The sequence below is a fragment of the Drosophila elegans genome, unplaced genomic scaffold (genome assembly GCF_018152505.1).
Source record: "Drosophila elegans isolate 14027-0461.03 unplaced genomic scaffold, ASM1815250v1 contig_814, whole genome shotgun sequence".
NCBI classification, from domain to species: Eukaryota; Metazoa; Arthropoda; class Insecta; order Diptera; family Drosophilidae; genus Drosophila; species Drosophila elegans.
The window spans coordinates 7280997-7291083 of record NW_024546167.1 but is presented as its reverse complement, the minus strand read 5'-3'; the positions used below and the strand labels follow the sequence as shown (position 1 = coordinate 7291083).

Genomic DNA, 10087 nt, shown 5'->3' with positions numbered 1-10087 from the left:
GTTCAAATTGCATCTGGGCTTGCAGCATGTGAGCAGAGAGACTAGGGACGGGCAGGAAGTGCCTGTGTATGAATCATTTGCTTCCTCAAATGGGTCAAACTATAAACAGTTTTTATCGCTCTTTTGCGGGAACGGAAGGAATCCAGGGGTTCATTGCAAGTAATCTTAAAAAGTCAGTTATTAAAATAGCTAAGCAATATTAATTTAATATTTTATTTTGATAAAGGTATAGACAAAAAATAACAATTTTAGTTTATAAATTAAATTAGTTCCATCTAAAGTAATCACAATAAATGAATGGTTTTTCTGTCCAAAACTACCCATTTGAAAAAAGTACTTAATAAAGTATTTTCGGATCGATTTCCATCCCTGAGTTTTATGAAAATATGCGATATTTGTTTGGGCTTGGTCAGCAGCAGCCCCCACAGAACAAAGGCTAATAGCCATGGCCATGGTTATGGTTATGAGTTGGCCAGCACTCAACATTACAATGAGAAAAATAAAAATACTCCTTGAGCTCAAATCTAATTCTTCCTTATTTAACTTTATCAAATTCGCTGAATATTTTAAAGTTTTTTTTTTTAATTTAAAAAGGAATTTAAATGTATTTAAAAAAACAATGTTAAAAATATTTATAAATATTTAAAAAAAATGTGATTACATTTTGATGAACTACTATATAATACTTTTGTAATATTGTTTCAGTACAACTATTTACAATAAAACTAAAAACTTACCTTATTTTTACACTAATTGTCGTCTAGAAATTTTGCTAAAACTATGAACATTATATTTAAATATCAATTCATTAATGATCAACTAATGGTATTAAATTATAATTAAATAATATAATTTAAAAATAGATACTTTCATTATTGAATTCCATTCCATTTTGCTTGCGCTACACTCTCTTACAGTTGGCTGATACAATTTCCTTATTATTTTGGTTTTAAATTTTTCTATTTAATGTCAATATTTTCTCTCGGTGCTTGTGCAGACAGCTGGCCAAACCCAAGTGTTACACTTTAAGTGACTTATTTGCATGTAAGAATGCGAAAAAAGGAAAAGTGGCTCAAGACACTGCTGGTGACCCTGAAAAGGGGATCTGGGCAAAAGAATCACCCACAGGCCAATCAATTAATGCATATCCCCAATCAGAAAAAATTCCCCACTCGGAACTGATTCATCCATCAAACAGGAGACACCATTAAAGGGCGTTTTTCCCAGAAAAAATCATGCCAAAGATAAGATCATAGCACGCAGAGGCTGCTCCACCCATTAGTTGCATCCGTTTCCGGCTAGCGATAGGTGGGGAGCTCCAGTTCGAGAGGTGCTAATATGCAAAGTGGACGCATTGAACCGAGAAAATTATGACGTAGACAGGTCTACGCCTCCATCGATTAGTTGATAAACACCGAGTCATTCATTCATAACATCATCGCCATCATCCATTTGCTCATCGCCCGATGCACTCGACATACTTCAGACTACCGCCATATAGCCCCGCTGACCCCGCCTGTTACAGGGCCTAGACACGGTTTAAGCCTGGCTAAGAGAGAGGGTCTCCCATTATCCACTCTCTTAGGCCAGCAGTCATGTGTGTAACGACTCGACGCTCGATGCTCTTCACAACCTGTTTTGAAAGCCCACTTTAAATATACTTTTGCTTTTCATTGCCTTCGATGTGAAATAAAACAGCGCAGACGTCGATATCGGTTTAGTTACTGTGATTAATATGCGTTTCTCGGCAAAACGCCACTAAAAATGTATATCAGCCGCTGATGAGTCGAACGGCCGTTCGACGCATCCAATCCAGGCATTGACCTAGGTCACAAATTCCAGCACAAGCTGAGGTTCTCATTAACATTAACCTAATCCCACTTTGAGGGATGCCTTCGGCACTTGCCGAAGAAGATTCCCTCGGTTAAGGTATAGGAGAGGTATATTCAAATTACTATTTCACATTCTGGATTTATTTCACAATTTCATGAAAGTGTTTACTATTAAACCTTTTATTTTAATAAACCAACTTTAATAGAATTTTATCATATTAACTAGTTAAAAAGGTTTTTGAAATGTATCAAACCAGCTTTTAACTATGCCATAAGATTAAAAACCGCTGTCCTTAATCAAAGCATTAATGCAAAAATAGTAAAAGACCTGAATTTAATATGTGCGGCAACTGTCAACAATTTAAGTTCACTATATAAAATCTCTAATAGGTATCATAAAAAAATGTGTTTATTTTATGAGGTTAATCTATTCATCACCTAATAAACGAACACATTCTAATGATTGTTGTTTAAAAATTTCGTAATTCTTGTAGAACAGGCTTAGTTTATTTTTTAAACTTTTAGATTTACTTTCCTGAAGTCGTTTTTCTCAAAAGGCATTAAATAATCGGCGGAAATGTTGCATTAACTAACTAACTTAAAATATAAGACTAAAACATTACCATTTTCTTATGAAAGCATTAAATAAAATAAAAACTTCAGTCCATCTAGTCGCAATCTTCTAAAAAAAAACGTTTTTAAAACTGTCGGAAACTTTATTTAAGTACAAATTACTAAGGGCATTCGCAGTTCGATTGACTGCGTATTGATTATTTTCCGGTTTTGTTTTATTTTTCGATTTACCATTCAGCAAAAAAACCGAAAAACGAAAAATAAAAACGCAGCTCAGTTCGTTGAGCGCCCGCTCTTAGCCAGATTCAGAGATTGAGGGAGCTGAGCGCAATGTTTCAAGTTGAAGATTTTGAGATTTCGAGAGTTGAAACATTTTCCACCCATTAAGTTTTGTTTTTAAGGCGCGCACGGCGAGAACGGCTCAGTCTCGATTGTCAGCTTGCCGTGAATGGTTTTTTAGCACACACGCGGACCGGGGACCGTAGCTAAAAATCGCGCTTAAGTTATTTAATAACAACAACATCGTTTGCACATACCTCAATATATATATATATACATACGACATAGCCCGCCAATCGAAGTGTGTTTGTGTGTGTGTTGTTATTCTGTGCTTGCCTGTGTGTGCTAGCCATTGTTGCCAGGGGTGGGAAGTGGGAGAGCTGATCTGATCTGACTGATTTGTTATTTTTGCATAAATCAATTTGCGAGAGCGCGCGCCATCAATTTCCGTGCACTGATCTGTTCTAGATGATGTCGCATGCGCGGCCGGATCAAGTTCGTGGCCTAAGTCTTTCGTTTGTGCATTGAGAGCGCCAGCATATTTCGCACCTGCTCTGATGGCTCTGACGAATTTCTCGCTGCCATTCGGCGCCCTCGGCCAGCCGTGGGGAGTCACCTTGGCCCCCCTGCATCCTATTCACCAGTTGGCCAGCAACACCAACAACCTCCTCTACTCTCCGGCGGACCATCAGCAACAGTCTCCGGCGGAGGCGGCTGCCGATCCGGAATACTTTAAAAACAATCCCTATGGGCCCCCGCAATCGGGAGGCTATCAATATCAAAATACCGCTGGGCGTCGCAAACAGGGTAATGCCTATTTGCCGCCAACCGCGCCGAGTGCAGTACGGAATTCGGTTTACCACATCCAGCAGCAGCAGCAACAGCAGCAGCAGCAGGATCATCATGAGAACAGCGTGTCCTTTCAGAGCTCCAGTTCGAGGTCAAGCAGCACCACGGGCCAAAGTTCCATTCAGCTGACACAGACTCATGCGAGTGGTGTGCGCGGTCCGGCGGAGGGCTCTTACACTCGATACCCCGGGCAGCAAGCCCAACCGCAGCAGCAGCAGCAACAGAAGCAATATTTCAATGCCCATGGCAGTGCCAGTGCCACTTTTACTAAGAACAGCGGCAGCTTTAGTATTACCAGCTTTGGCAGCAGGCAACAGCAGCAGGTTCCATCGCAGCAGCCGCCGCAGCAGCAGCAGCAACCACAGCCGCAACAACCACCGCCATCGCAGCAGCAACAGCCACCACCACCTGCAGCACCGCCGCAAAGGTCCAGGCAGGCCAAACCGGAGGCTCAACCTGCCCAGACCTACGGAGTGGCTCCGCCGGACAACTACCCGGAACGAGCACCGGGCTTTACAAGGGTTCAGGCTGGACAGGGATCCAGGACGCAGGTGCACGCCGTCCTCGACTACGACGTGGAGGAGGGCGAGGAGGACGAGGAGGAGGACGGAGAGGATGAGGGACAGTACTACGAGGGACAAGAGAAGGGTGAGTGTTCCCATGACAAACCAGAATGCGGAATTTAATTATGGTAGCAAAACAAAGTGTCTTGGGGGATCTATAATCTTTTCCAAAGGCCAAGTTTAACATATTACAATAGATCTAGAACTATTGTTACATTTGATTCAATGGCAAAAGACTTAAATACTATTAATTCTAATAACATTTATGACATAATATCAAAAAATATAAATAATAATATAATATTAAATGAATGAATAAAATCATTTGGAGAAGAGTTCAAATGGCTTTTATAAAAATACCCAACAAAATTTAATTTTTAAAAATCTCCTCGTAACTTTACAAATACAAAGGCTAGAAATGAACTAAAATTTGCATAACATATCATGTAATTAGCATAAATGCTAAATGGAATGGCATTGTAATTAAAGTGTATCTTATTTAAACTACCCCTCGTCAAAAAGTGATTAATATAACACCTAATTAAATGTATTTAATTGCTTAATAAATTACACAACAAACATTTAAGCAAGAATGAGCTTTATAGAACTTCAGTTGAAGAGCCCGAGTCACTTCCTCATTTACCAGAAAGATATTCCCGAGATTTGCTTGTATCACTCCTCCGAGTAAATTCCATTTCGAGTGTTTCCTGATTCAATGCGATGGCAATCTGAACAATTAACAAATAAAAACAAATGTTGGTGTTTCAATTTGTTTGCTTTTGTGGCCGAAATAAGTGTAGTGTGAATTTGGAGCATGTAGATTTTGAGATGATAAGCGGAGAGGAGTCCCACGTCTGCACACGATCCGAAAGATGGGCGCTGAAAGTCATGTTAATTTTTGCGGTTTCGCCTGCTACTTGTTTTTGTGTATCTTTCCAATTGAGAGCAACTTCTGCACAAGATGATCGCAGAGCAACTATAACAAAATAACAAACTTGTGGGGTAAACAAGCGCACAAGCAACAAGCGGCGGCGGCGACAAGGTCAAAGGTCTACAAACCGATTGGCAAGGTCACTTTCAAGACAGTAATGGCCAGTGTTTGACTTTTATAGCAACTAACATGCTGGCACGCATCACGATTTATGTTGTGCCGGGGTGTATCTGTATCTGTATCTAAGTATCTGTATCTAACGGCTCGAGTATCGCCGTATCTGTAAGTGTACCTGTATCTGTATCTGTATCTGTATCTGTATCTGCTGCCCTTGTTGTCCTCATGGAAAACTGTCAGCGGCGCTTCACTTTTTTATTTTGGATGTTTCACTTTCGGCCTAGCTTGTGGCGCCTCGTTGTTTCTGCCACTCCATCTCAATCTGCGAGTTGTCGAGGCATTAGCCAGCCAGCAACCTGCCAGACTTCAGACTTCAGACCTCAAGTACTCAACTCGGTTACGGGGCTATTATGCAAGAAGTCGCGTTTCAATCTCCCCCCAATTGAGGGGCAAGGGGCCGGGCTCATGAACCAGCTCTCATATGAAGACGTGCGCACGCAAGACCCAAACTCAGATACTAGTTTGGGTTGCTTTTTGTCTCGGCACTCAAGTACTCAACACTGGGTTTTCACCTTTGTGCAGGCAAAAAAAAGCATCATAAAAGAAGAGATCTCAACCAAAGATCAGTGCACAGAAACAAAGAATCTATTTCACAACATGGCAAGGAATTTCTCATTAGCTGAAAGTGACATGATTTCGATGCACAGTGAGAAAAAGATAAGCAACAATCATTGGGATCAATATTAAAATATACGGATACATTCCTATACAGAAGCATAATATACTTATTTGAACAGCCTAGCCCGCTAAATCGATTGGATAAAGAAAATTAGAATTTAACTTTCTAGCCATTCAGAATTAGATTTTTGTATTATATTGTAAATTTTATAGAAGTAGTAGGAAAAAATCTAAGAAAAACGTTATAAGCTTTCTCGCTTAAAACACTATTATTCTTCACATCTAACAAACTATACCGATTATTTTTATTATTATAAGTATCATAATTTAAGCTTAGCTCATTTAAAGAACTATTTCGAAAACATGCTTAAAAAATATTATATTTTCAGACTTCTGTTTCAAGTTTCTTCAAAGAGAAAAGTTTTACAGATAACATAGACTTTTAAATATTTCTAATAATTAGTTACATTTATAGCAATACCTTTCCCTGTTTTCATAGTTTTAGCTATAAATCGAAACAAAATTGATAGGAAATATATTTTTGCTCCGTGTGCTCCCTTTTTTTCGCATTCTCCAACTCGTTTTGCATCCTGCAGCATGACTATAAAAGGGAAAGTTTCTGTCTGCGCCCAGATCCGGATCTGGGCATTACAAATGCCAGGCAGACATGAAATTTATACATGCAAGTGTCAACTGCATTGTGATTTGTATGCAGACACCGAATGCACTTGCAGTAGCAATGGCAGCTCTTTTTGGGTTTAACCGGGCTGATTAATGCAGTGACAACGGCCACGGATCGGATACGACAATTCGGCCGTCCTTGCCATGAATCACCGCAGAAACAGCAGCCATTTAAAAGCACTCCAATTTCAATTTCAATTTCCACTTCATTTTCGACTACATTTACATTCCGTTCACAGATAAAGCGAATAACAATCAGATGCCCACGGTGACGCCCATCCAGGGACCGATCTACTTGAAGAACGGCACGGTGCCGGTGGTGCCGCTCTTCTCCTATCCGAAGCTCAACAACGGATCGTTCCTACAGATTCCGGTAAGTGTGGTCTGGCGGATCGAAAAGAGATATGTGGGCGGTACGAGGTTCTGAGCACGCGCGCACTTTAATTGTCACACTGAAGAAAACATCCAAATTAGGGCTCACCAAATTAATTAGAAATTTATTTAAAGAAAAAGAAAAGCATAAAGAATACCAAAAAATTTAAATATATTTTAAAACAATTATTTTCAAACAAGATTAGAAAATTCTATTTTCTAATTTTGCTTACTTAATTCGAATTTACTTAGGAATTTTGAATTTATTTAGGATTATATTAAAACGATTATAACACACATTCTGTGGTATGTGTGCCTAATTTTTAAAATATAAATCAGCATATTTGGCCAACGTTTATTTAATTTCAATTTATTTTAACAAGGTGTTACGAAAACAAAAAAAATCGTAAATGATTTATCTAAATATGTCATTAAAGTCTGAAGAACTCAATTCAATTTATTCTTGGTTCTAGTTTTCCCGTTTTCCTGCAGTGTACTCTCGATATCGATCGAGTTTGTTCATTTGCGGAAATAACTTTGACGATTTTGTGTTTCATTTCGGTTTTATTTTCCTTTTTTTTTTTTTTTTTTTTTTTTTTTTTTTGCGCACGAAGGTCGTGCGAGTTCGTTTCATTAAGAGGTGTGATGATGTTGATGACGACGAAAGAAGAGAGAGATTGATTTTGAAAATCGGCGCATGTCGACTCGAGGAAGCTTAATCCCAAAATCCAACTCTATACATCACTCCCCGCCTGACGAACAACAACCAACAGTCCCCTTATTTTTGAATATAAAACGAACTTTTATGTTTATGACTTACTTGAGTCATTTTCACACCCCGGCCATAATTTGTTATGGTCGCCGGATCAATCTGAATCTCAGTACCCCGACGAAACTCAATTGCCTACTTCAATGCTAAATACTTATTGCTCGAACATACTATATATCTCTGACCAATTTAGATCTGGTGGACGGCTTTGTCGGTGGCTTTGGGATTGGATGTGCGGGGCGATGTCATCAAGGGAGTGCCATGCATCAAGCGATACCATCAGCTGTTCTGTCCGACGGCCGGCAACAGCTATCCCATGTAAGTAACTATTGTTCTCCATACTTGGAGGAAAGGCATTTCCCTTGAAGCCCCAATAAAACTTTAATTATAACCACATTCCCTTGATTAACTCAATGATGTTTGCATTTCTGTGGTTTTCTTTTGCCTGACTTCTTCGCCAAAAATCTGATCTGAATCACATTTAATCCGGCTGACCGTTCTAAAGTGGCATAGTTAACGGTTCTCATTAGCATAGGCACGTAAAATTACTTTGAATTTCAACATGAGTCGAAAAAGTGTGACTTTTAGTGTTGTATCTATTCTAAAGTTCATTAACATCAAGCCCTAACACTTTCAGCTAAATAGATATATTTTAAATTAGTTAAACCATTTTTCCGAAAACTCAACTCATACATATTTATATTTATCACTGACCTTATCTTCTCACCTTTACGGTCTCACTCTAATTAATTTTTGCTTTATTAATTTTCCAAATGATTATTGATTTTCAAGATCAATCTGTCTGATGAATCACTTGCTTTGGCAAAGCATTTTGGCGGAAGAACTCATTTTGGGATATACTACATATTTGTTTATTTATATCATGATTGTAAAAAGCCTTTTTATGGCATGCATGTGGAGCCGTTGATTTATTAACATCGATCCATCAAATCCGAAGTTATTGCATTTTATTTTAATTAATTTATTGTATTCTATATTATATATTTTAAACTTTCGTTATTTTTATATCTTTTTTTTATAATCTTTACAATTATTTGTCTAATACAACTTTTTGATACATTTTAGTGATAAAATCGAACGATTCATAGACGACAACAAGGCATTGATGCGACGGATGTATGGAGACTTTGAGATGAATATGGAGGGTCCCGGCGGAGGAGGAGGACGACAACAAGCCAAGGTGCGCAAGCGTCGCTTCATCGACGAACCGGATATATTTATTCCGCCCGGAGCATTTGCTGCAAATGCTGGGGAAACCGTCGAAGCTGGTGATAGTTATTTCGGTCAACTCCGGAAAAAACGCCAAGCTGCTGGAGGGAATCGGAATAGAGGCGGAGCGGCCGGAGGGAGTGGCAACGGTAACTCGAATGCCAATAGACCACCGGGCAATGGAAATGGTAATTCGGGCACTGGAAGACTTGATGCCTGCGAGTCGAAGATTGAAATTGTCACACCCTATTGGGCATCGAATTCGGCGGGGAAAATCAGGGCCATTGTCAATACACAACATTTTGAACAGGCCATTCATCAGGAGGTGTGCAGGTTGGTACCATGATATAATAAGAAAATAAATTGGACCTGATTTAAAGTCAATAGATTTATATATGATTTATATAGAAGTCCCAAAACTTAATAATAATAAAATAAAAATTAAATTATTAAATTTTCTAATTAAATTTTTAATTAATTCCAGCAATACCCAAACTCCCCGTTGCGAGGGTGAATGTGGATGCGAGCAGAAGTACAAATGGCATCGTTTGCTCGCCTACGATCCCGACAACGATTGCAAGGGCATTTTTATGGATTGGTTCCTGTTTCCTTCGTGCTGTGTCTGTAGATGTAATCCCTAGATCACCTGACTCTGAGCAATTAATAAATATACAATTGATAAATGTAATTGAGACAAGTAATTGTAGGTAGAATGCCACTGAATGTATTTTAGTTGTTGTTAAGTAGTACCTAATCGGTAGCTCTAGTTAAGGTCGATTCTACATATTGTTAAGGTTTTATACGAGCCATATGTATATCTCTCAACTTTTCCGTCTTTCTTCCTCCATCAACATGCGATATTTCTCAACCTCCATTTTTTGTTGTACGGTAAATGTAATTGTAAACGTAATTGTAAAACGATTCAAGTGAATAAAGTCTTCGCAAATATAATTTACGAAATTTATGTTTCAGAACACTGTATATGTTTATGTTTCAGAACACTGTACACACGCAGTTCAATTAGCATTAGGGTACTAATTTAGAATATCAACATTATATGACATGAGCACCTCATGAAAATCATACAAATAACATGCGATTACTTATCTTATATGGTAAACCAATTTGACGATGTACAATAGTGTTTTTGCTTGGACTTTGAAATTTTTTGGAATATTCTGCTTTAAAACCAAATTTAAAATATTATATTAGG

General features: G+C 38.5%; 1 protein-coding gene across 1 annotated transcript; it reads left to right on the top strand.

Moving 5' to 3' along the window:
* The first annotated feature begins 2816 nt into the window (after positions 1-2816).
* LOC108138301 (protein spaetzle 3) lies at positions 2817-9825 on the top strand. Its single transcript, XM_017260456.2, has 5 exons — positions 2817-4181; positions 6743-6876; positions 7838-7962; positions 8731-9207; positions 9359-9825. Exons 1-5 carry the CDS (start codon positions 3242-3244, stop codon positions 9513-9515), a joined length of 1833 nt encoding a protein of 610 aa, XP_017115945.1. The 5' UTR covers positions 2817-3241; the 3' UTR covers positions 9516-9825.
* The last annotated feature ends 262 nt before the right edge of the window (positions 9826-10087 follow it).